The sequence below is a fragment of the Patella vulgata genome, chromosome 6 (assembly GCF_932274485.2).
Source record: "Patella vulgata chromosome 6, xgPatVulg1.2, whole genome shotgun sequence".
Taxonomy (NCBI): Eukaryota; Metazoa; Mollusca; class Gastropoda; family Patellidae; genus Patella; species Patella vulgata.
This window is the reverse complement of record NC_065884.2, coordinates 64,139,897-64,167,882: the sequence shown is the minus strand read 5'-3', so window position 1 is coordinate 64,167,882 and position 27,986 is coordinate 64,139,897. Positions and strand designations below refer to the sequence as shown.

At 35.5% G+C, this 27,986-nt stretch overlaps 2 protein-coding genes across 16 annotated transcripts in view; both read right to left on the bottom strand.

The window, feature by feature from the left end:
- LOC126825675 (protein unc-93 homolog A) overlaps positions 1-17,917 on the bottom strand; it is a 28,738-nt gene extending 10,821 nt beyond the window's left edge. Inside the window, exons 1-10 of one of the 12 annotated variants that reach the window (XR_007682098.2) lie at positions 17,416-17,917; positions 13,190-13,235; positions 12,703-12,963; positions 12,412-12,573; positions 12,104-12,292; positions 11,704-11,979; positions 8,219-8,308; positions 6,804-6,928; positions 6,456-6,543; positions 3,975-5,326 (exon numbers count right to left, since the gene is read on the bottom strand). The gene's annotated coding sequence lies outside the window, so the exon portion shown is untranslated. Of the gene's footprint in view, positions 1-3,974; positions 5,327-6,455; positions 6,544-6,803; positions 6,929-7,495; positions 7,686-7,721; positions 7,746-7,920; positions 8,012-8,218; positions 8,309-11,703; positions 11,980-12,103; positions 12,293-12,411; positions 12,574-12,702; positions 14,792-15,847; positions 16,357-17,415 lie in introns of those variants that run through there. The other 11 variants (XR_007682095.2, XR_007682100.2, XR_007682101.2 and 8 more) reach the window with 11 other exon arrangements.
- A 518-nt stretch (positions 17,918-18,435) lies between these two features.
- On the bottom strand, positions 18,436-27,781 carry LOC126825677 (protein unc-93 homolog A). 4 transcript variants are annotated; one of them, XM_050555436.2, is made up of 5 exons: positions 27,227-27,711; positions 25,802-26,101; positions 23,311-24,309; positions 21,904-22,171; positions 18,436-20,392 (listed from the first exon to the last, which is right to left on the bottom strand). In XM_050555436.2, the coding sequence occupies exons 3-5, from the start codon at positions 24,145-24,147 to the stop codon at positions 20,133-20,135; spliced, it is 1,365 nt and encodes a 454-aa protein (XP_050411393.1). In that variant the 5' UTR covers positions 24,148-24,309; positions 25,802-26,101; positions 27,227-27,711; the 3' UTR covers positions 18,436-20,132. The 4 variants fall into 4 exon arrangements, with proteins under 4 accessions (XP_050411393.1, XP_050411395.1, XP_050411394.1 ...); XM_050555438.2 differs by lacking the exons at positions 25,802-26,101; positions 27,227-27,711 and adding an exon at positions 27,721-27,781; XM_050555437.2 differs by lacking the exon at positions 25,802-26,101 and having other exon boundaries at positions 26,885-27,711.
- Between the last annotated feature and the right edge of the window lie 205 nt (positions 27,782-27,986).

The following is a 27,986-nucleotide window of genomic DNA, read 5'->3' as shown; positions in this document are numbered from 1 at the left end:
AGATAAAATTAATGCATTAGAAACCAACAACCCAAGGGAATATTGGAAGCTTGTGAATAAAATACTTGAAAATAAAAAGTCTAATGAAGATCCAAATATTTCCTGCAGTGAATGGGAACAGCATTTTTCTCAAATATTAGCGACGGATGAAGACCCTAGTTTACCACTCCACAGGGAGATCAGAATAAGAACTGAAACTCTTTTAGAAACTAAAAATATAAACCATGACATAAATAAGCCCATCTCCGCGTTTGAATTTAAAACAACCGTAAGAAATCTAAAGAACAACAAATCCAGCGGACCAGACTTGATAATTAATGAAATGATTAAACATTCCTCTAGTATTCTTATTGACCACTACCTCAAGTTCTTTAATCTCATTCTCTCCTCTGGACATTTTCCGGACAAATGGACAGAGTCATATTTAATACCTGTCTATAAGAAGGGAGACATTAATAATGTTAATAATTACAGAGGAATTGCGTTAGCTAGCTGTTTAGGCAAAACGTTTTTGGCAATTATTAATCAACGACTCTCCGAGTACCTAGAAAACAATAACATTCTTGATAAATCACAAGGAGGATTTAGACCAGGAAAAAGAACAATAGATAATTTATTTATATTAAAGACTATTATTAACCGAAAATTATACGAAAAGAAAAATTTGTATCTATGTTTTGTCGATTTCAAAAAAGCATTTGATTCAGTATGGCGAGCTGGACTTCTCTACAAATTAGTTAAACATAATATAAACGGTAATGTATATAATATTATACAATCGATGTATCATAAAACAACTTATAAGATAAAATCTAATGATAAATTATCCGAGGTAATTTCTTCGACGGTTGGTGTCAAGCAAGGTTGTAACATGAGTCCAACCCTGTTTAATATATATGTTAACGATCTACAAAACTACCTTCAAAAATCAGCTAGCACCCCGCTGCTTAATGGTCAACCGTTATCCCATCTTATGTTTGCGGATGATTTAGTTTTATTGTCCTCTAATGAGGCTGATCTACAGAGTCAATTAAATAATTTATCCGAGTTCTGTTCATATTGGCAACTGAAACTTAATCCAAATAAAACAAAAATAATGACGTTTCTTAATTCTAAAATAAGTAAAAAGCAAAATTATATATATAAATTTTATTTTGAAGAATTTGAACTCCAAAATACCGAAACGTACAATTATCTTGGATTAACGATTACTAATAATTCTAGCTTTAAAACCGCATTTTTTGACCAAATGAAAAAAGCCCGACGAGCGTGGTATGCGATAAGACAGAAACTATGCTTTACTGAATCCCTGCCCTCTACAGTAATGATAAAACTTTATCATTCTATTGTTAAGCAGATAGCCCTTTATGGGGCAGAGATTTGGGGTTCATACGTTATCAAAAACAAAAACATAATTAAGATTGACAGATGGGATAAATTTGAAGAAAACAGAAGTACGATCAACATTTGTAAATCCATTCTCAATATGCCTAAGCGTGCTAGTAACATGGGATGTCTAGCTGAATGTGGTATCCATCCACTATCTCTGGACATATATCAGCGTATGCTTCTTTACTTCAAAAGATTCTTATCGGATAATAAAAACAAACTCCTAGACACGTCATTTGTAGCGGATTATGAACTTTCTTGTAAAACTGCTGGTTCAAGAAAATCATTTTGTCATAGCATAGGGGTTTTAACCAGATATTTTGAACTTGAACAAAATGACCTAAAAAATAGTGACATAAAATCTGCCACCGAAAAGAAATTTGTCGATCTTTTCCTAATAGTTACTGATCAACAAGAAAATTCGCAATCGATCCATAAACTTCGGACGTATGGAAAAATTAAGCCAAATTTTTATGCGATACCGTTCTATCTGCACTTCGTCAAATCGAAGGCCCATATAATTGCGTTGACTTCGATTAGGCTTAGCACACACCATCTCGAGATAGAGCGTGGTCGGTATAAAAATATTCCGCCACATGCACGTTTATGTAATCAATGTAATAATAATGAAATAGAAGACGAATATCATTTCATATTTGACTGTAATAAATATAACAATCTTAGAAATTCAAAATTTACGCCAATTTTCAAAAGCAATCCGCACATCTCGTGCAATATGATTAATGTTTTAAATCCCCCAAACGAAATTGCCAGTCAGGTTGCTTCATATATATATAAGTGTCTCCAAGAAAGAGCATCAGAGTTACCTGTTAACCAACACCCCAGTTCAATATAATATGTTTATTATACTAATACTTACGGTAGAAATAGTTTGTTTATTTTTCAGGCTAGTTTAGATAATTTTCGTTTTAGCTCTATACTGATTCTCATTATACCGACCATCTTTTAATGCCTATAGACTTGTTATATCACATTGTACATCCATAAAGGATCACCCCAGATGTTATGTTACAATGGTATGATCAACTTTTGTTTAAACTGTGTATGCTGTCCTTGGTGGATGCAATGATACAATAAAATCTTATCTTATCTTATCTTATGTAAATATATATAAGAGACGAAATACGGACAATTATGTTCATTCGTTTATAAACGTCGTTCGACGTCAAATAATTATTACTCATGTTTTTTTTATGAGTTTGTTTATATTTGTCTCGCCTAATAATTCATTAAAGAATTTTTTTCTTTGTTTGCATAATATTATGATGTGAAATAGTTTACTAAACTTATTCTCATAGTATGATAATAATTTATATTCAGTTATTGATTAAAGGCTCAATACCACTCTTGTTGTAACTGAATAATATGTCCCAATCTTTATTCTGGTCAACAAATTATACTATTTTACAGTATTCCAATTAATTGATGATACAAATTTCATCTTAACACACCTAATTTAAAAAAATGGAAAAATTCAACTAAATGATTTGAAAAGCCTAACGTAAACCTTTTCAAATGTGACTTGGATTTAAAAATATTTTCGAACCCTCTGGACAAGTAAAACAGGATGTAATGGATAATTTACACAACAGGTAGGACACTTAAACATCTAATACTTAGAATAAGGCTAATATTTATTTACTGGAGGTGTCAAGCCAGCAAGAGTGTTATTGTCCCTTTAAACAGGCATTATGTAAGAGCTAAATCTGCCCATTGCAGATCTTTCTTTGAGCTTTAAATGCTATCTAAATTATCAATTAGACATTTATTAACATGACAAGACCATAATCAACTCTCGACGCCATTAAAATGGTTCGGCCATTTAATGATTTAATTTAAAAATGGAGAAGCGAGGCTAAGACTCAAATGACCAGTAGGGTAGTTACGATCAATGCACAACCATTGATAAACTAATTTGAATGAAATTTTCAATATATTCATTTTGCATTATTTATTTTTTGAAATACTATAGCAAGAACGGCCAGCTTTTTACCTAAACCTTACATAATGCTCCTTTAATGTGTGTTTCCGTTTGGTCATAATATTGTAATGTGAAATAGCTTATACACTGAAAAAAAACTTGTGTTGAAATTTTTGAAACTTGTGTTGAAATTTCTGAAACTTGTGTTAAAATTTCTGAAACTTGTGTTGAAATTTCTGAAACTTGTGTTAAAATTTCTGAAACTTGTGTTGAAATTTTTGAAACTTGTGTTGAAATTTCTGAAACTTGTGTTAAAATTTCTGAAACTTGTGTTAAAATTTCTGAAACTTGTGTGGTTTCATACAAACTTGTGTATAACCATCCACAAAAACTTGTGTTGTGTTTTTCCCCAATTTATATACAGTATAGCAACCTTTTTATGCAGGACCCATCTCTTTGCTCTGTTAGACCTGTAAAGTTTGATAAAAGAAGGAAACAAAATTTGTTTTTGTTTTTGTAAGATTATTATTTATTCATAAAATCATAGGAAAAAGTAAATTAATACATCAAAACTAAATAGATATTTGAAATGTTAACAGAAAAACAGAGAATTCTAATACTAATTATATTGTGTTATATATAATGACCCCCCCCCCCTCCCACACACACACACACACCCCACTTTACCCATCACAAAATATAACATAGCTATTTAAATTGTTCTTAACCCCACACACTTTACCTATCACAAAATATAAAATAGCTATATAAATTGTTCTTTACCCCAAAACAAGAACTGAGAATATAAAGATATGTACACAGTATCCCTACCCCATACTCCAAAATATATAATTCAAATAATATCTAAATTTAATAACATCCAAACCAAGCACTAAGATTAATTATGCACTAAACTGAAACAATTTCAAAAACTGAAAAGTGCTACAAAATCACACTACAAGTGATTTGTGAGACATATAGAAATAACTAATATACACAGAAAACTAACAAAAGAAAAATGCACTATTTTGCAGGAGTAATAAAATGATGTAAAACCATTTCCGGCATAGTTCCCACTTGTCAGTAGTGTTGGATATGGCAAGGGATAATTGGGTACAAGCCCGGAATCGAAAGAGAGAGAGAGAGAAATGGGGTTTAACGTCCACTTGACACAAACTAGGTCATTTCGGGATTAACATATGGTTTAATTTTATTTCAATAATTCGTTGCGCATAGGGGTCTTTAGCATTGGGAGGAAACCAGAGGTCCCGGAGAAAACCCACAAGATTGGACAGGCGACCCTACTCCTTGTCACGTACAACCGGGGATTCGAAACCATGCCAGTTGACTCAATGACAGGCCGTATGATACCGCACGCACGTGCTCACCATTCGGCCATCCACCACCCCCTCCCCCATTCCCGGAATCGAAACCATCCCCACTGCGTTCACTTAGAAGAACCCTTGACAATTGAATTATTTGACTCAATGACAGACTTCCTGATCAAATGTGTGCGTGTTAATCATTGACCCCCCTCTCCCCCGGGTTCCCGTTAAAGAACCATTGACAGTTGAAATATTTGATATAAGAGTAGGGTGTAGGGCAGAATCACTCTAAGAACACAGAAAAGTAGGATACTAAACCGTATTTCATTTCATAAGCAAGGGAAAGTCACCTTTAAGTAGGTCAAGGTTTTTTGTAATTCTGGGTGTATTTGATCTACATTTGGTTTCTAGTAATGCCTATTAAATACTTTATGATTTCTGACCAAATTCTAAGTGATTTATATGTCACTTTACTTGCTATATTATACATACATTTCTGAAGAGAATTAAAATCTAATTGTGTTTTGGAAGAAAATTTAACATTAATAACAAAAAATAAATATTTAAAAATTGGGTCAAATGCATTCTTTCCCAGAAGTATAAAATAAATTGATGCTTGGGTTTTCTTGTTGTTATCATACAGCAAATACTCTTTCAATGGTGTTCCAGCCTAAAAAATAAAAAGTAGGCAATAAGAATACTTTCTATGGTTCACAACGTTTAAATAAACAATTCATTTTGCCACATCGAGACCGAGTCTCTATTTGGTTTCAACTTTGCGTAACGCTTATTGTGTCTTGTCAAGTTACAGACCCAGGCGGATTATTATGCTCAAATCAAATGAGTTAGAAGTCAGAAAAAAGTCTTGAGATTTGGGACTGAAGTCTCATAATAGGTCAACTATTCACTGCAAATCCAGATTCCCTACTACATCATGGCAGCACCTATTTACTTGGCAATGTCTAATTATTTTTGGACCCATTCTTATCTTATTTGACAACAAATTGGATATTACCCTTTAAAATCTATTGAAATCTATTTGAAAGTAAAATACTGTCCATCATTATTTTACTGCTATTTACTGTAAAAATACACATACATGTAGGGCCTATCGCAACTTGAAGGAAATCAATGGATGTGATTGGCAAAAATTAAGCATGCCAAGTACTTGAAACAGCAGAGTCCTAGGCATTGCCCCAAGAAGAATAACTAGATTACCAAGCAAGTGTATAGAAGTACTTCCTGATTAAAAATACAAATATATATGTTACTTACATTTTGCGTGTTTTCTCCTTGTCAGTGATACAGGACGGAGGACCTGACAAGGACAGCTGTCTAGTCGTTCGGATGGGACGAAAAACCGAGGTCCCGTGTACACATTGGCGTGCACGTATAAGATTACTTGGCAATTGGAATTCGATATAAGAGTAGGCTGTAGCGCCGCTGCCCGGGCAAAATTCCCTTCATAGCACACTGTATGGCGTATGCCCGTCTTCATTAGCCCAATTTATGAGCAAAACAGTAGGATGTTAAACCCCATTTCATTTCATTTTCAAAATTATAAAATAATTTGATGGCTTAATATTCAAAAGGTACAGTCCTTCATGTTTATAGAATTGTACGGGAGCCATAAAAAGCTCCTGATACCTTGAATATATGCAGTTTAAAAGTAAACAAAAATCTCAATATTTAGGAGAGAGAGAGAGAGAAATGGGGTTTAACGTCCATCCAACCCCCCCCCCCCACCAAGTGTATAGAACCAGTTCCTAATTTAAAAAGCAAATATGCATGGTACTTACATAGTCTTTGTCTGATAAGCAAGATCTGTGAGAAAACGTCTCCACAATATCAATAGCCCTTTCCAACTTGATCTTCCGAGGTGGGTAACTGAAAAAAAAAATGTCAATGTATTAGTTGGCTTAAATTGACTAGACAGTTTTGATTAATTAAAAAAATGTTAATTTAATTACATTTGTTTTGTTTTATGTGTTGGTTTGCTTTGCCACAGATGAGACAGTGATATCTACATATAACTAAGATTCTGTCTCTGCTCATACATGACGTGTACAGTTTTACTATACTAAACTGAATTTTAGATTTCAAAATAGCATAACAATCTTTTCTATTAGAATTAAATAGTTACCCACCAAGAAAAAGCTGCTCTATCATCATTTTTTCCAGCCATTTCTTCTTCCATTTTTTTCTTTTATAATTTCTTTTGTTATTACATGATCTTTTTCTGGGTGATTTGCATATACATCCAATATTGAAACTGAAAAAATAAATACATGATATGTAATTTACGATTAAAGCTACCTTACCATATATACAAACTGTGTGATATGAAATTGAAACTAATGTATCTATATGTATCAAAAGTTTTAATCCCAAGGAACTACCTAAGCCGTAAAAGTCTATCTTAATAATCCTTGTTTGTCACATGGTTTCACTGTCGCAGTAATTAGAAGACGGCCATGGTGACTGAGTAAATTAGGTGCTGGCACACTAGCATGGAGGCCACAGGTTATTTCTTGGGGTTGACCGAGAAAGCTCATCTTGATTTTGCAGAGTGGTTTCCCCTGAGATCCAATGCAATGTACACATTGGTGTACACATAAAAGTTCTCTTGGCAGTTTGAATTCGGTATGAGAGTAGGCCATAGTGTCGCTGCCCAGACAAACATTTTCACTTAGCACAATGCATTAGACCAGTCGGAGCTGACCAGTAGGACGTTGTCTTTAAACCCCATTTCATTTCAGGTAATCTAGTATTTTTCTAGTAAGATTGAAGTCTCTCTACTTTCTTTATATGTAAATATCATATTTGAAATAAATCATACTTTTATTCGATATGGGGTGGGGCTGGGGGGAATGGTCTAGTAGGTAATGCATGCGCATGAAATCACAGGGTCTGTCATTGTGTTAAGTGGCATGGTTTCAATTTCAAGGAGTAGAGTCGCCTGTCCAATCTCTTGAGTTTTTTCGCTGGGTCATTCGGTTTCCTCCGTTTTCTAAATACATATACCCCTACGCCAAGCGAATTATTCATATTAAATTGAAGCATACCTTCTCTAATCTCTGGGTCCTTTTGTTTCCTCCTTTTGCTAAATACCCATACCCGCAAGCGAATTATTCATATTAAATTTAACGTTACCTGTCCTATTTCCCGAAACGACCTAGCGTCTGTAGGCTAAGTAGATATAAGGACCGATCTTGCAACAGCTATACATTAGGTTCGTGCATAATTAATATTACAGTAACATACCAATTTTTAATACATGTAGAATGAGACAGTGTGCAGGGAAAGGGTGGAAACGGAAGTAGGCTAATCCTCGTCGTAGTTGATTACCGGTATGCATATAGGCACAGCATGGACTACTTGATTCTTCAAATACAAGTACATGTAAGGCCTTGTTTATGTCATCTCTCCCTCTCTCTCTCTCTTTTGCATGTAAGTGCCATATAAATACTTTATTTTGGATTGTATGTTCAAATACACTAATCATTGTAGGACATTGGTAAAAAAAAAAATAGAAAATATAAAAATTAATTGAAATTTTTACCTGTTTTTCTTCGATTCAATGCCAATGGAGTCCTTGGTAAATTTCAATAATTATTGCTGGAAGGTGGAAAGAGTCACATATCATCACTGACTGGAAAAAATAATAAAACTATAGAGAAACTTCCACAGGCTGATTCTAGTTCCATTATTTATTAACTGTGACTGAATCAGGCAAAAATGGGGCCTAATATGTAGTAGTTATAAGCACACTTTCCGAGGTGTATCGGTGAATATCAGGACAGTTTTGGTAGAGGGGCCCACTGATATTCACCGATACACCGAGGAAAGGTGCTAATAAGTTACTTACATCACATTTCTATCGAGTATTGTGAAGCAAAATGTGAAAAATAGTATTTATTATCGAGTCGTTTCAACCGAAAAGTGACAAATACTTTCTGTTCTTTCATTATTTATCCCTTTCTGAGCCTCACGTTACATTTCATGGTAGAATGATTTCGCAGTTGAGAGACGACCTGAGTAGTATTCACACGTGCGTCTTGCTATGATACTCTGAGCGTAAAACAATCACGTGTTTGTTTAGACCACATCGTCAAAACAATGTCTATGGCGTAGAGGACTGCGATATTATTAAATGTAGTGTAAAGGAAATGCGAAACGTGGGCTATTCCTGGTGAAAGTATGCATCGGCGGATGGTTCTTCCGTTGAAATTTATTTGTAATAAAGTTTATGACTTTCTAGGCGTTTTTTTTTTCATCCTGCTTATTTTCAATGCCTGTGAAGTGTCCAGCAAGAGAACTGCGCCTTCTATCATCACAATTAATTAAAATAATTATTCAATATTCTAATTTATATATTTTGCATATTAATATAAATCAAACCAAATTATGAAATAGATGCCAATTGGTATGTATAATAATTGATTTTTGTAATATGTTGTTATGTTAATTTAATGTCATTGTATATGTTTTTGAACTGCCATGTAGTTCCCCCCATTTTGTTTTGTTACTATGATTTTGATAGTTGTTTCATGTACATTGGTTAGAGCCTCGTTATCAATTGCGATCTGGGTCGGACTAAACGTCCGCTACTTATTGCTTGATAGATATCTAAAACGGTATAAAAGTATCCGTGTATCAGAAATGATCAGTACTCTTTCTGTACATTTCTTATACACGGATACTTTTAAGCATGTATTGCAATTAAACAGGACAGTTTTATCAAAGGTTGCCAGTGGCAACGAGTAGAAGTGGGATGTAATAAATATTACACAGACTCACAGAGGTTGAACAACGGATTACATGTCATTTGGGACTCAAAAAAATATGACCACGACATTTGGGACTCGGGATAATTTATTAGAAATAGGCCAATTCAAAACACGAAAGAAAATATTTATTAACATGAAACATGTGGTTAGTAAAAGGCTCAACCAAACGATAAAACATTAGTTGCACTTACGGTTCTTTGATAATCATCGTTTCTCATAAAAGTTTTATATTTATTTAAAACGAATAATATGCTGATGAATATGAAAATGACCTACACAAAAAACAAAATAAATATTTACACGACATGCAATCTTTTTTTACAAGCCCCCAGAAATTGTTAACGATAATCCGCGAGCTGCACGTTGACATGCTTGTCGTAGATGGCAATACCAATTGATAAATTAGTGCGTACAAGGCAAAGTTTTTTTGTGGAAAATATAAGAAATGGCAATGAACAAAGCGGGATAATTAAAGCTGATAATCCCAATGTTATTACAGTATGTTCAAAGAAACCTAACGGTTCTTTGGTGGATGAGGAAAAACGCGAGTTGTCAATCATCGAGAATGGCGGCCGTGTGTTGATTGCAGTTATACCGTTTCACGAAAAAAACATTAGCAGTGGTCGGTCAATCAAGCTCGTTTACTATTTATAACGCAAATTTGCCTTATATCACTGCTAACTATAAGGCATAGGGAGCCTTGGGCAGAAATGATAATAATATGGTTCTCAGATATGTTACTGTGTACAGACTGAACAAAAAATATATATACACTTGCTATTACATGTACATTATATCATTGGCAATAATAAGATCCAATTTTAGTTTTTAGTTACACACTGTTAACCATCAATAGATGACAATAAATCATAAAATGTATTCAGCTCGACGTAAGACTTAAATAAATAGATACAGTTGGTTTAACTTGAATAGAAGTTTTAATTATCTATGCTGCATGTATGCATATATCACCTTGCAGCTGAATCACACTACGTACATATCTTTTTAGTTGATGTTCATATCGTCTTACGTATTTGTCAACATCAATGTGACCTTGTTCTATGTCACATTAGCCTTTTCAGACTTGTTACCACGAATTTACTCACCACACCCTCGCATAGTTATAAATTTATTGTTTCACTTGACTAAAGAAACATTTTGTAGGAATGTATGCTTTTATAGATTGGACACTTGTTTGCAATATCATTGTCGGTGGAAACTGACACTATACCTAAAGAATGACTGAACAAATAGCGAAGACGGGGTTTCAGCCGGCTGATTTAAATTATTTCTTTAAATACAGTAAAGCTTGAAATATGTCAGTTTTCACTCTGTAGAATGTTTTTGTAAATAAGTTTTTATTGTAGTTTCCGTGGCGTATTCCAAATAAGCGTTAGAAACAAAGATATACACCCTTAATCCCGGTGCCGATAAATGTTGGGTTGTGTGGAACATGCTAACAAATCTCGGGTACGACATATGTTTGATTCTGGTTGAGAACAGCATGAGAGCAACATGATTGTTTTCATTGGAGATGAGACGCAAATATTCAAAGGGGTCAGACAAACTCTAAACCAACCGCGTTCCCTTCACTGACTCCCTTCAAAGGAGGCCCTGTCTGTCTGCCTGTGGAATAACATGCATTTGTATCTGTTAAATTTGTGTGGTAGACAGATTGATATTATTTATATAACGTCTTACCCCAAACAAATTGCAAAAGAAACCATGAAGTTTCTGAGAGCGATATTTCGTAATTAGTGTGCTTTAATGGTGGGAGAATAAATAATTTCTTTTTAAATTTTTCAAACACAAACTGGTCATATATAAAATAGCATTTTCTGACAAGACCAGCGATAATCTCGTAAGATATGACTTTTACTATGTCTATTAAATGGTTTTCGACGTCTCTTCAAGGTCACCGTCTTGCGCCAAAGTCGTGAAACGCACCGTCGGGGGATTTGTTGGGGCCTGTCTCCCCCAGAAAAATTTCTAGAAATTTCAAGTCGGTCTTGCCTGGCCGTGAATACGGCAACCTGAAAGTGGTCGATTTTAATGTAGACATCTGATCTCCAATCAACAAATCAATCAACCAGGCTGTTGTCGTTGCATTCACATGACACCAGACGTGTCACCGATGAAATAAATATGCCTGAAACAAATGTCGCTGTTAGTGCGACCCATTTGTGACAATTTCAAGGTCCCAAATAATAGTCCTTTATTACTATTAATAGTAATACAATCAGTAAGTGCTATTTACCTTATAATAGTCGTCTTGGCTTTTACCCGACATTACACAAAACACCAATGGTAACTGTCGGGTGGTCTCTCCAGTCTTAATGAAGGCGTGAATGGAAAACAGCTGAGATCATGGCTTGTTCACCACCCAAAAGGTTGCATCCATATACCAAGTTTTTGCGCGTGCGAGTAGTTGCATCTGTCTATCAGTACAAAAAATGTGATGGCGCCTTTCCCCAACTTTTACTCTTTTTTGATAAAATCCCGGTGCACTATGATCGATGAAATCTTCGTCAAGCTAAAACAAAAAATAAATAAAAAAGTACATTTAATTACATGTTAATAAATAAATAAAATTGTACATTTAATTACATGTTAATAAATTCTTATATACATGGGTATTTAATTGCATGAGTACTTACGCTTGACGACACGTCAGTGGGTTCTTTTGGTCGCAGAGTCTGTCGGGTTCTTTGTAGCGACTTTACAAGTGCTGCCATGGGTGGTCTGCTATGAATGGGTTCTTCTGCAGAACCGACACTGGATAAAACTCTCTCCGCTATTGAGGAACATGACTTGGTAAAAACATTTCCTTTGGCTTCATGCTTTGCCTGTAATGATAAGATAAAACATATTAAACTACAAATATATTATTGGTTTATTTATATTTTATTTATTTACACACATATATAAATTTTTAATTTAATTGATATATAATTTTTAAACCTACTGTAACTTTTATCTTGGTAGCCGTGTGTATACCGGGTTCTGCTGGGTGAAGATGGTTCTTTAAGCCTGGTTGGTATGTATCACCATCTTGGATTACTGTTGCCGGACATCATGTTGGTCCGCTTCTTTTGGAACACCTCCAAATCGTAGTTTTCTTCTCTGTCTAAAATATATTAAATTCATTTATTATTATAGAGTTAACTAGGTTAACTAGAGTTAATTATCTTTACATTTTGTAGCTGAAATACATTTCTATACAAGGTAGTTAACTAGGTAAAATAAATCACCCTACCTTAATTGTATAACTAAACCCTTGGTTGTCAAACAACTTGGACTTGCCACGGGAGGTACCAGCTTCTACCTGCGTATACACCACTACGGGTTCTTCGTCGCAGAAGACACTAACGTCGGCATCGTCTGAGATGAAGGACTCCATGACCGGAACTGGCACATCGTATCGGGTTTCGGCTGTAAACGATTCTTCTACTTCCATAGGTTCAGTTGTTGGGACCTCCATAACTTCTTCTTGTTGTTTGTCCATATCTTCCGTCTGCTTATTAGATTTAAGGTTGTTTTTTTAAACATAAATTAGATTACAATTCAACTAACACAAAAGTGTAAAAAGATTTTTTTCTAGTCTGTGCCCGCGTTTATGTCTACTCTTGGCAAAATCGTTATAATATAAAAAAAAATCATGAAACAAGAATCAAAATGGCCGCCAATCGAGTCTCCAACGCCAATCCAACCTCCCAAGATGTAATTTCAAAACAGATTCTTACCTGCTGGTTCAAGTCGAGCCGTTTCTGCTTTAATCATAATGTGATTCTGTAATGTAAGTATTTGAACAACATCGTAGCGCCGAACAACTAATGTTAATTAAGCATGATTTCAGAAAAATTGAACAGATTTGATAATAACATGCCGAAATTTTTTTCCTGACCGCGCCATATTTATATTATAAACATGAACTTCCGGTTTAAATTGTTGGAGTTTTTTTTAAGGAAACGAAATACATGGTATTATTTTTTTTATATAAATATTCACAAACCCGCGGTCTTGTATTCTATGTGACCATTAGCTTACATTTGTCAAACATATCACTGCTCCAAAATCATTTCAGCACGTTGTTAAATGTTTAATTAATTGTGTGAAATCACTTCATTTAATGTCCGCTTCCACCGAGATGATATCGCAGACAAAATGTAGCCTATAGTACGTTGATTTTATCAACCAATCACATTCAATAACCGTTTTACTTATTTTCTTGTCAACGCATTTGGAGTCAATTGTTAAAATCACACCGGGCATGAGCGCTCAACGGGCCTTTGATCTACCAGTTTATTGGGCCCAACTTTATTTTAACTACAGACATCTTAACACCAATTAGCATTCAAGTCTGTCTGGCTATATTGTCTGAGTAAAAAATACCTTTCTCTTACTTGTGGACCCCCGGATTAAGACTTTGTATGGAGTTCAAATTTAAAAAAAAAAATATTTGTTGACGGTACACATTACTTGTGTTAATTATATGGAAAAAACACAAGATTAATTGTGTGAAATCACTTCATTTAATGTCCGCTTCCACCGAGATGATATCGCAGACAAAATGTAGCCTATAGTACGTTGATTTTATCAACCAATCACATTCAATAACAGTTTTACTTATTTTCTTGTCAACGCATTTGGAGTCAATTGTTAACATTAATTAACTTATCCAGACTATAAACAACTTCATCGCTAGCCTGTGATATTTACTGGATTGGAATCCGATGTGCTGCTCAACGCTCATTGATGAATATATCAAAAACTGGATAATCGAGACTATGTTTCTTTTTCGTACCGACTTTAGTAATGATGATCAAGACTAGGCCTAAAATTCAATCGCTTAATTCTCGGTTCAGAGTTGATCATTTTGACTGAAATTTTCAGCAAATTCACTTTACATTATCTAGTTTTTAACTATTATAGTGCGAACTACCAGCTCTTTATCTAATCTCCCATATTATCTTTAATAAAACAAATTCGACGTCAAATAATTATTACTTATGTTTCTTGTAGATTAAAGGGTGACAGTTCTCGCTATAATAGTTACTAAAATAGATAATGAAAACAGAATATGCCGAAAATTTCAGTAAAATTTGTTAGCCTCAATCGTCATAACTACCGTTGGTACGATAATAAACCAAGTTTCGATTATCCAATTTTTACGTTAAATCATCCACCACAAAAAATATTCAAACGCACTAAATATCACAGGCTAACGATGGCAACGAGAGTTGATTATGAATTTGATAAGTTAATTAATGTCTAATCAAGACCCACAATAGACAGATTTAGCTCTTGCATAATGCATGTTTAAAGCTCCTGTTAGTGCTACAACCCCCCCCCCCCCAACACCCCGCCAGCAGAAGAAGTCCATATACGTCAAGAATATAACCATGACAGCGCACGTTCTCACAACGATAAATTAGGAACCAAAGTAAATATCTCTACAACTATTTGTTGTCATAGCAAAACGATAATTTTTCATAGTCTACTATATATAAACAGACATCGCACGCTCTCCTTTCGATGAGATTTACCTTGGGCATTTCCCTGCAAAGACACTGTGTCTTACAAAAATCAAACTGGATCAAGCCTCTAGTAAATTTCTTAGGAAACATTTGTCTACGATATCACCCATGGTGGAAGTGGACGTATAACTCTAGAGACGAACGAACGAACAATGGCAATTAGTCTGCGATATCACTTCACAGTGGACGCGGATGTTAAATAAATTCTTATCATACACAATGTCTTTTAATATTTGATCGAACTTGGAATACACATGGCAGAATTCTATAGAATAAAATTTACCGTGTATTAGGTCGCTCAGTTATAAATAATAACTCTATTCCATTGAATGAATGGGGGTCAAGGTGGCTAAGTGCATAAGACTCTGGCTCGCTAGCTTGGAGGTCGGGTGTTCGATCCCTGCATTGGCCGAAATTGTTTATCTATATTTTCCGGCGTGGTTCCCCCTTGTCAGTGATGCAGGACAAGGACAGCCTGACAAGGACAGCTGTCTAGTCGTTTGGATGGGACGAAAAACCGAGGTCCCGTGTACACATTGGCGTGTACGTAAAAGATCCCTTCGCAGACGGAATTCGATATAAGAGTAGGCCGTAGTGCCGCTGTCCGGGCAAAATTTCCCTCATAACACACTGTATGGCGTATGCCCTTTTTCATTAACCCAGTTTGGAGGAGAACAGTAGGACGTTAAACCCCATTTCTTTTCATTTCATTTCCATTGAATGAATGGATGAAATGGGGTTTAACATCCTACTGTTCTAACCCATAGAATTGTGTGTAGTATATAAATAAACGATATCAAATGGTGATATTTGAGCATTTTGTGAAAACTATAAATAGATTATAAATTACAATGTGAATATTACCTTCAGAGACACGATATAACTCGTCAACAAAATACATAGGTCAATTCTCGTGTCATCTAAAAGACCTTACATTATCTAGTTTTTAACTATTATAGTGCGAACTACCAGCTCTTTATCTAATCTCCCATATTATCTTTAATAAACCAAATTCGACGTCAAATAATTATTACTTATGTTTCTTGTAGATTAAAGGGTGACAGTTCTCGCTATAATAGTTACTAAAATAGATAATGAAAACAGAATATGCCGAAACTTTCAGTAAAAGTTGTTAGCCTCAATCGTCATAACTACCGTTGATACGATAATAAACCAAGTTTCGATTATCCATTTTTACGTTAAATCATCCATCACAAAAAATATTCAAACGCACTAAATATCACAGGCTAACGATGGCAACGAGAGTTGGTTATGAATTTGATAAGTTAATTAATGTCTAATCAAGACCCACAATAGACAGATTTAGCTCTTGCATAATGCATGTTTAAAGCTCCTGTTAGTGCTACAACCCGCCCCCCCCCCCCCCAACACCCCGCCAGCAGAAGAAGTCCATATACGTCAAGAATATAACCATGACAGCGCACGTTCTCACAACGATAAATTAGGAACCAAAGTAAATATCTCTACAACTATTTGTTGTCATAGCAAAACGATAATTTTTCATAGTCTACTATATATAAACAGACATCGCACGCTCTCCTTTCGATGAGATTTACCTTGGGCATTTCCCTGCAAAGACACTGTGTCTTACAAAAATCAAACTGGATCAAGCCTCTAGTAAATGTCTTAGGAAACATTTGTCTACGATATCACCCATGGTGGAAGTGGACGTAAAACTCTAGAGACGAACGAACGAACAATGGCAATTAGTCTGCGATATCACTTCACAGTGGACGCGGATGTTAAATAAATTCTTATCATACACAATGTCTTTTAATATTTGATCGAGCTTGGAATACACATGGCAGAATTCTATAGAATAAAATTTACCGTGTATTAGGTCGCTCAGTTATAAATAGTAACTCTATTCCATTGAATGAATGGGGGTCACGGTGGCTAAGTGCGTAAGACTCTGGCTCGCTAGCTTGGAGGTCGGGTGTTCGATCCCTGCATTGGCCGAAATTGTTTATCTATATTTTCCGGCGTGGTTCCCCCTTGTCAGTGATGCAGGACAAGGACAGCCTGACAAGGACAGCTGTCTAGTCGTTCGGATGGGACGACAAACCGAGGTCCCGTGTACACATTGGCGTGTACGTAAAAGATCCCTTCGCAGACGGAATTCGATATAAGAGTAGGCCGTAGTGCCGCTGTCCGTGCAAAATTTCCCTCATAACACACTGTATGGCGTATGCCCGTTTTCATTAATCCAGTTTGGAGGAGAACAGTAGGACGTTAAACCCCATTTCTTTTCATTTCATTTCCATTAAATGAATGGATGAAATGGGGTTTAACATCCTACTGTTCTAACCCATAGAATTGTGTGTAGTATATAAATAAACGATATCAAATGGTGATATTTGAGCATTTTGTGAAAACTATAAATAGATTATAAATTAAGATGTGAATATTACCTTCAGAGACACGATATAACTCGTCAACAAAATACATAGGTCAATTCTCGTGTCATCTAAAAGACCTTACGGGTCAGTGAGACAAGTAGCAACCGAGCTTTAAAATCCTGAGAATCCTCGAACCCAGGTCATTCGAGAGTCCACCTCGTATTGCATCGCCAAGATTTCAAACGTATGAACGTAAAAGGGGAGATAACTAGCCCGAGTCGGCTCTTCCTTATTTCCTTAATACCGACCCAGCCATATAATTAATGGTTAATCCGTCTTTAAACGTTACTATGAATTAATAATTTTATATTCAGATAATAATAACCCGAAAATTGGGTCAATCCCAAAGGAAACATTACATGTATAAACAGATTCTGTTCTTAACTGAACCCTGATAAGCTTATTTTGTATGGAAGCGTATTTGGGTCACTACTTATTGAGATAATATCGCAACACATCGAACTAAAATATGTCAACTTCATGAGTTATATTACAAAAAATCGACTTAATAAGTCGACTCGACGCGTTAAGTTCACCTCTAAACGACAAAAACTATGTCGATATGTTTACATCATGCCAATAGTCGATTTGACTCTAAATCAACAAGTCATATTTTAATGCAATATAAAGACTTAATTAATAATGTCGCCGTTTTCAGTTATGTACCACGTGCTTAATTTCATTGCCCGAGATTGCTAAAGACCCCTAAAATTAAACCATATGTTAGTCCCGAAATGACCTAGTTTGTGTCGAGTGGATGTTAAACCCCATCATTGGCTGCACTTTCATGAATAAGCAATCTCGGGCAATGAAATTAAGCACGAGGTACATACTTGAAAACGGCGACATTATTAAGTCTATATATTGCATTAAAATATGACTTGTTGATTTAGAGTCAAATCGACTATTGGCATGATGTAAACATATCGACATAGTTTGTGTCGTTTAGAGGTGAATTTAATGCGTCGAGTCGACTTATTTAGTCGATTTTTTGTAATATAACTCATGAAGTTGACATATTTTAGTTCGATGTGTTGCGATATTATCTCAATAAGTAGTGACCCAAATACGCTTCCATATATTTTGTTATATCAATGTGGCGTTTTATCAATTTTGACTTTATATCAATGTGACGTTATATCCAAGTGACGACATTATATCAATTTTGACATTATATCAATGTGGCGTTATATCCACGTGACGATATTATATTAATTTTGACCTTATATAAATGTGACGTTATACCAATGTGGCGTTATATCAATTTTGACGTCATATCAATGTGGCGTGATATCATTTTTGACGTAGCATCAGTTTTGACGTTATATCAATGTGGCGTTATTAATTGTGATGCTCTATCAATTAGGAGATAAACACCGACTGTTTAGAATTTAGAGGACTGTTATTGTCCATTTGATACCGCTTAAATTTTTCATTAGAGGCGCTCGATCATAACAGTCCGATAAATTCTAAACAGGAGGTGTTTATCGAAATTGTAGCCCAAAATATTTAACATTTTTCTAGGAATTCTTTCTTTCGCGATAGTTGACGGTCGTTTTTTGGTTTTAATGACGTAAATACCAAGGAAAATTTTTTGACGTAATGAAAATATCCGTGACGTAATAAGATAAACACTCATTTCCATTCTATTTGGTTCACACAGCGACTGGTTAATTGTGTCTATTTGGAAAGGGAGGTCACTCTGCGATAATTTCAAAGATCGAAACAGAAATCGTAAGTGTATTTTATGTACTTTTTAAATGATTTTAAACTCCAGCGGTGACTAGGTTCGAAATAAATTGCATATCATGTTTGATAAATGTCCATATACCCGTGTGACCGTGTAGATATATGCTGTGTACTGTACGCATGTGGTTGCTATGCTTGTTTACGTTGTCATTTCGACGCTGTGAATGAATGTGATGTTTTTTCTTCGCAAAAAACCCTGGCCTGTGCATCTGTATGAAAATTAGTCTCTGTCCTATTCATATCAGTATCAGCCTGACTTGTATATTATTAAAAATATATTACGGTCCATACGGAGTTCAATAAATTGTAGTATTTTTATTCACTTGTTGAAAATCTTCGATTTTGACCAGTCTAATTATGATAGACTGATAGAGTGACCATAGCAACCATTATTGTCAGACCAGCCTTGAAATTAAATTTACTTATTATCTTTCAAATACACTCCCTAACTTTGTTTTGTGTGTTTCAGGTGTGTGTTTCAATAAGCCAATGGTTGAATTTCATTGTTGATGATATACAAGAACAAATTCATGAAGATTTCCTAGAATAAAGTTTTGAGGTGTAGAATTTTTGGCCACTGCAAACAGAGTCTAGCACCCAGAAAATATTCATTTGCAGTGAGTCGCCCAGGAAATTTAGAGGACTGTTATACTCATTCGACGCCACTTTTCGACCAATCAGAATCCAAGAAATTTCCATTTTGGGCTACAATGTGGGTTATATTATATCAATTTTAACGTTATAACAATTCTGACATTATTTCAGTATTGGGGTTCTATCAATTTTGACGTTATATCAATATGCCGTTATATCAATGTGGCGTTATATCAGTTTGGATGTCTTATTGCTGTTGTCCTTACATTCAAGGGTGTCAATCTAATGTTTAACTTCAAGCTTGAATATGGTTGGAATTATTGATATACAATTTGAAATATCAGTAATTATAGGTGAATCGTTGTTACCATGTGCACAGTTCTAATCTACAAACGTGTTTGTTCATCCCTAGAAGCATAATTATCATCCTTTCGATTCTGTAAAAGTTTTGTTTTGGAATAAAGAAATTCCGATCCCACATAACCAAGGAAACCAATTACAACCAATGCCACAGCGATAAATAGTCTAATTCTCAGGCACATGAAAACACCAGTGATAAAAGTAGCAGCAAAACCCAATGCCTTTGATGTATAATAGTTGGCAAAAGCTGAGTCAATCTTTTCTTGAAATAAAATACTTATCAAAGCTGAAAATAAATAAACAGAAATGAATAAATAAATAGAAATAAATAAATGAATAAATAAATATAAATTTATAAATAGAAATAAATAAATAAATAAATAGATGAATAAATAAATAGAAATAAATGAATAAATAAATAGAAATAAATGAATAAATAAATAGAAATACATAGATAGAAATAAATAAATAGAAATAAATAAATAAATATAAAAAAATAAATAGAAATAAATAAATATGAAAAAATAAATAGAAATAAATAAATAGAAATAAATGAATAAATAAATAGAAATGAATAAATAGAAATAAATAAATAGAAATAAATAAATAAATAAATAAATAGAAATGAATAAATAGAAATGAATAAATAGAAATGAATAAATAAAAAGAAATGAATAAAAAAATGAAAAGTTTGTTATAGCAAGTCGTTATCACCACTTTTATCATAGACATTACCAATTCATGACCTCCCATGGCATAGATACAAGAATGTTACCAAATCGTTGGTATATTTTGATGTGTATGTTTTAGAAATAAAATGAAATTGGGTTTAACGTTCTACTGTTCTGCTCCTATACTGGGCTAATGAAGACGGGCAAGGGATCTTTTACGTGCATTCCAATGTATACACGGGACCTCGGTTTTTCGTCTCATCCGAAGGACTAGACAGCTGTCCTTGTCAGGCCCTCCGTTCTGCACCACTGACAAGGGGAAACCACGTCGTAAAGTGCATGTTTTAGTAATTAAATTTAAGATCGTATTAGTATATTTATACAATAGGATGCCGGTGGCGATATATGGCAGCATATCATTGCCTAGCTACAAATGTCGTACTGTTAAACTGCGTTTAACGCTACAAATGATGCAGTCTAAAACTCCTTACGCATGTACAAATAGGTTCAAACGCACAATTGCCAACACATGGCATAACAGTTTGAATTGGCATAGGTAATTCTATCACAAATAGTGAAGACTGGACCACTAAACTACTTATTGAACAGTTTTTCTTTGTGGTAATGCGTTCTACATTTTCAAAGCGACATTTCTTTTAATGTAAGCCCCCATGACACCAGCCAGATGGAATCTCGCCAAATTTCGCGTAACAGTTGGGTTTCATCAAATCATATAACAATGCGGTAAGACTTCACCTTTATTTCACTGGGAATTGGTTTATTATATGTTAAGCTATGCGCAGTACAGTTTGGGGTCATTTTATGTTTAAATTAAGGGGGCTATAGGACAGTAAACATTTTGTAGTCATTTGACTAAAAAACTTGCGCAAAGGAACTCCGTAGGACGAGCCACTACTGTGGCTGGAGTAAGGCGGAAGACATCAGTAGTTGGACCATTTCTAATCCGAGCCAGGCTATATGTACGACACGGGTTTAGCAAATTGATTTTTTAATAATGAAATTTAAAATGTTCTTTTTTTGTCATTTAAGAAGGGGTGTAACAGCTCAAGCGGTGCAAAATCTCTAAACCCTTGGCTCAATTAAATGAAACTGAATCCATACTCACAGTTAAACTGAGCCTGATAAATGGCCTCCGAAAGGGCTCCGATGCTTGGAATTATAAAAAATAGATATAGTTGATGTTCATTTGGTTTCCAAAAATAAAAGACTAATAACATTGTCATATCTGCACACATCGCCAGAATAAACAAAAAATATCGTCCGGTATATTGAGCTAGATGTCCAATCAGTATAGCAAAGATGGCCGTACTTCCGCCGTAACATGCCATTATGAAACCGACCATTGAAACACCTAATGAGCAGCTGATGTACGCCTGTAAAGAAATATTTTTTCTAAAAGGGATCATCTCTACTTTAAATAACACACCAGATCAACCGAATACGTCCGTTTGTTCTTAAGGCTTAGCGCCCGCATCCACCTAAAATGATATCGCAGACGAGAATGTGAACCTTTATTTAGACCTATATCAAGGATGTTAGCCCCTTTACACCCACAGGAGCTAACATGTTTGATATAGGTCTAAATAGCTCCTTTACACCCACACTTGTCTTCGATATCCCCTCGGTGGAAGCGGACGTTAAATAAAGCTATTTCACACATACTTTACACCCACACACGTATCGTCAGCATTAAATAACAAGTTTTTAAAGCACCACCTCTACACTCCCAATGATATAGCTTCCATTATTCCATGGTCTATTAGAATAAAGATGCGGTATTTTATAGTCTGATCGAAATAATTGAAATTAGAATCATCCTGCGACCACGCACATAAACGGAATTATATTGACAATAATAAATGTCTTTGTACATATACTCTTCAAAAAAAGTAGGGATATTCAGAAACAATGAGTAATTGCTCCACCAATCATCAGACATTCGGAAATACGTCGTGGCATGCTCCTAATCAATCGTCCAATCTGACCCACTCCTCTTGCAGTGCCACGGCCAATTCTTGCAGTATTGTCGGTGGACGTTGGCGTCGACGAACACGCCTCTAGATCAAATTAAAAGTAACACACTAAAGCAAAATACACTAAACAGTAAATCTTACGCAAGAACCGATAGGAAAGCATACATGGCTAGGATAAACCAACAAGCGACAGTTTTCAGTAACCCTTCCTTCAAGCGTAAAATTTGACAATGAACCCCTCCCACGTGTATGGCGCTATTGCGTGTCGCACATGCAGCTCAGTGGTTCTGTTGGGGCGATAGATTCTTCATCTGTGAACACACTCTCAAAGCATGTCAAGTGTCCATGACTATTTATCATATCACAACCTGCATAGGCATTTGCATTTCAATATCCCCTACTTTTTTGAAGAGTAAATAACATTATTTTATGATTCAATGGAACATCATTGGAGCATTTCGGAACCCGTATGACATTAATGAAAATTGAATGTAAAGCGATATTCCGATATAATTATCTGTTGAAAAAGGGTCACATACCTTAGTATATTCTGTCAATAGCAATCCTTGATTCATGGCCTGGGAAAAAAATAAAGGGATGAGAAGCATCATCTTTTTATCCGCTAAAGTTGTGCAGCAAGAAACAAGTGATTTCGACAGAGTTTGTTCATTCGATTTTCGAGGTTTTAAGTTTGGCAAAAGAAAAACTGTCAAACAAAGTCCAAATATATCACAAAGCAAAAAGATTCCCAACAAAATATACACTACGCTTTTTTCAGGTTGTTCAATAATGGTGGCGTTTGCTGTTACTGGACAATCGTCAGCACCACAAATTCTAGTGACGTTGTTCGCATTATCGGCATTTGAACTTTGGCGTAACACCAATGACGAAATTAAATTTCCAGTCACATGAGTTGATTCTAAACACATAAAAAAGATTCCATTAAGCTTACTTAAAGCAGAATGCATGCCTTCATTTTTTATACGCGAATATGCATCGCTATTCGCTGCTAAATATAGACCCTGCGACGTCCATATGGGTCCGGTAGCTCCTCCTAACAACATGGACGAGGGAATCAAAGTCCCCCAAGTTGGATAAAAATTGCTTGCTACATACAGTGTATGAACGATCCAGCCAATAACCAAAGAACGTTTGGCGCCAAGAATCTTGATATAAGATGCGGCCGAAATTCCGGACACGACAAAAGCGCCATACAGACACGCCAGGGAAATAATGCCCAATCCAGCTTCTTGGTTCAAGCTGCTCTGAAGACTCTGTATGGCCATATACGATGTGAAAATAGCCATGAAGGAAAAGGAAATTACAAAAGTATCCCTTAAAGGCCGTTCTGGAAGTTTGTTCTCCTTGTCATCCATTGTAAATTATATTAAATTAAGAAAAAAAACGGCGGATGTAACAGAATCTTTCCTAAAATTTCTGTCGAAATTACGAACTCTCCGGATTACGGATGATCTGAAAGTGTGGTTCCACTGTACGGGGGTCTATGTTCGTCTTTAATCTCAGTATTACTGTTTCAACTAAAAAACAAAATTTTGAAAAATAATTATTAAACACAGAAAAAGACAACGAATTCACCCAGTCATATGTGAAATGACAAAGGACAACTTCAAATTAGACATTGCAACTTGAGTAACAATACCGGAAATGTCGAAGGGCAACTTCAAATTAGACACTACAACGTGAGTAACAGTACCGGAAATTAAATGACGTTTAACGTCCTATGTTTCTACACCGACTAGGGTTTAAATGAAATGGGGTTTAACGTCCTATTGTTCTGCTCCTATACTGGGCTAATGAAGACGGGCATACGCCATACAGTGTGCTATGAGGGGAAATTTTGCCCGGGCAGCGGCACTATCGCCTACTCTTATATCGAATTCCAACTGCCAAGGGATTTTTTACGTGCATTCCAATGTATACACGGGACCTCGGTTTTTCGTATCATCCGAAGGACTAGACAGCTGTCCTTGTCAGGCCCTCCGTTCTGAACCACTGACAAGGGGAAGCCAGACTAGGGTTTAAAAGGGCCAACACACCTCTTGGCCAGTGAACCAGTATCATACCCACGAAACCATCATTTATTCTTATACAGCGCATTACAAAATATAACTAATATCTAAACGCGCTTTACAATGTTGTGGGTAGTAGCTGAAGTGAATTACTTCTTCATTGCTAAACATTTAAAAATTAATGGTATGACTCTTTAAATAACTCATATTTTTCAATATTTCTCATTGTAGCGGGTAATTCATTCCAAGCATTCCGTGCGCTGTATATAAATCCCCTATCCCCATTTTTGTTGGACTTCATAGATTGAAAGTTGGGTCTGACAGCCTCTGATGATCTTGTTAAGCGTTTCGGTGTTAGCATACACAGGAGCTGAAGGATCGAAAATTCATTGAAAGGTTAAACATACAATTTTAAACCAACATCTTTATGCAATGGGAAGCCAGTATAGGTCGCGAAGAACGCTGTGATATGTTCAGCGTGCTGCATAATTTTGAATTCTTTGTATTTTCCTTAGTGCTGTGTCAGGACGTCAATATAATAGACTATTACATAAATCTAATCTAGAGGTCACGAAAGCACGAACCAATTTCTTAGTAGTAGACTGATTGAAGGGTTTTCGAATTCTCCCTATTCGCCATAAGCCAAACGAAGCCGCATTGCACACACTGGAAATTTGTGATACCATCATTCTATCTGTATCAAGCATCCTAAGTCACACACTGAATCCCAGGGACTGATCTCTGTGGCACCAATTCGTAATCGTACATCTATGGTGCTGACTCACATATCCGCCTTGTACTTTGACGAAAACTAGACAACCTTACTTTCCCCGTCATTTGATGTAAAATTTTAGTTGATAGAAATGAGTTTGACACCCATGCTCTAGATTATTTTTATCGCCACAAATCACTGACTTATTTTGATTACGGTAATTTTTGCCACTGGCGTAAAACTATTTGAAAACCACTAAAACACGTAAAAGACAATTTTCATACATACCGATAAGGTCTTTAGAATTACTCTAAAAATAATAAGTGTTGATGGTCAGTGCAATCCCATAACATTCCTTTCTAAACCAGAAAATAGTCAATTATATAACATTCCTTTCCAAACCAGAAATTGGTCAATCACATAACATTCCTTTCCAAACCAGAAAATAGTCAATCATATAACATTCCTTTCCAAACCAGAAAATAGTCAATCATATAATATTCCTTTCGAACCAGAAATCAGTCCAAACTAAAGTACACCACACCTAATCTGTTTGTATAAGACGTTACACGGGATCTTGCTAACTTCCTGTCACAATGTCAATAAAACAGTTAACTGTAAGATACGTTTCTTTCTTGTGATCAGTTTACACTCGTAATTTTCTTTTCTTTAAAGATGCATTATGAGAGAGAGAGAGAGAGAGAGGGGGGGAGAGATAGAGAGAGAGAGAGGTGGGGTTTAACGTCCACTCGACACAACCTAGGTCATTTCTGGACTAATACATGGTTCAATTTAATTTCAAGCATTCGCTTGCGCGAAGGGGTCTTAGCAGTGGGAGGAAACCGGAGTACCCGGAGAAAACCCACGACATTAGACAGGCGACCCTACTCCTTGTCACGTAAACCGGGGAATCTAAACCACGCCAGTTGACTCAATCACAGACCTTATGATACAGCGCGCACGTACTAACCACTCGGCCATCCAAACCCCCGCATTATGTAAAAGTTAAATCTGCTTATTGCAGGTCTTTTTTCTGTCTGCAAACTGTGTGTACATTATAATTCACATCTCAAACCCGTAATCAACTCTCCAGACCATCGAATGGATTTGAACACGCGCGAGATTTAAAAATTTAAATTCGCCCAAAATAAAGCAGGCTAATTTGAATGAAATTTTCAATATATTCGTTTTCATGGATCTATTTTTGAACTTATATTATAGAAAGAAAAAACAGCTATTTATCTTAATCCTACATAATGCATGTTTAAAATAAAAGAGCAAAAACCGAAAAGAAAAAAAAAAGGCGAATACTCCCCGATATATAAAAAGTAGATTTTTTAATATTGAATTACGTGATTAATGAATATAGACCTGTTATAATTCTATTTTTTTATACATATTTTCCAGCCGCCTACAATATGGGTCATTTCCTCCAGTTTAATCCTTGTCACGGACTGGGTCGTGTCATATACAGTTTGATTTACATGACAACGTATAAATTATCTTTTGTAGATAAAAAACAGCGAGTAACAAATGAAATGGCGTTAAACATCCTATTATTCTACTCTTCTCCGGCTAATGATATGTTATCATGCAGGACATTTTGCACAGACAGAGGCGCTACAGGCTACTCTTATTCAGAATTCCAATTGTCATGGGTTCTTTATGTGAACACGCCCCATCCGAACGACTAGACAATGTTCCTTACTACACCTTATTCCGACCCGCACCACTGACAAGAGGCAACCACACTGAACATCTCGGGACTTCCTGGTAAAGCCAAGCACACAGCCTGTAGTACGTGTTTTGACACGCAAGAAACCGGGCTACATCCAGGCTGCGATCTTCTACGGTTTGGAACACACGCAAGCGACGCGTAAGTCTCATGCATGGGTTATTAAAAACAAAATCCCCAGTAGACTGCCTGTAGAAGCACACACGACGGGTTGTTAACTTATATACATGGCTTCAGTGAGCCAGCGACTTTGCTGTGTGTCCCACAGTAGCTCCCATAAACTTTGACAACACGACCAACATAAGATACGGTAAAATATTGTGTTCACTCAACACAGGAACGTAGCTATCCACAATCCTCATATAATTTGAATGAAATTGATTCTAAACCTTCTATTCCCCAACACTTTTGACATATGTTAAGACAGTTTTTAAAACATTCAGACGAAAAGAATTTTCGAACAATAACCTACCGCATATGACTCGCCCTTATTCAGATACACGTTGTACAACACACACAGCATATGATATTTTTAATTCAGCTATGAAATAAATGATTTAAAAATAAAACATCCGGGTGTTAATCTACATGTTTAGAATACGTTTTGTAAACTAAACACAGGATAATTTATGATGGTCATCACTTCTCCGCAGTGTACATAATTCTAAAGGTAATGGCGAATATATCAATGCATTAACACAACACAGTTTTTATGGAATACAATCACTAGTTTTATTC

Excerpts from the sequence above, each read along its gene's own strand:
- LOC126825677 (XM_050555438.2), bottom strand. The coding sequence starts at position 24,147 with ATGGATGACAAGGAGAACAAACTTCCAGAACGGCCTTTAAGGGATACT. Across the intron at positions 22,172-23,310 it reads TATTGACAGAATATACTAAG|GCGTACATCAGCTGCTCATT; the intron begins GTATGTGACCCT and ends ATTTCTTTACAG. Across the intron at positions 20,393-21,903 it reads TTATCAGGCTCAGTTTAACT|CTTTGATAAGTATTTTATTT; the intron begins GTGAGTATGGAT and ends ATTTATTTTCAG.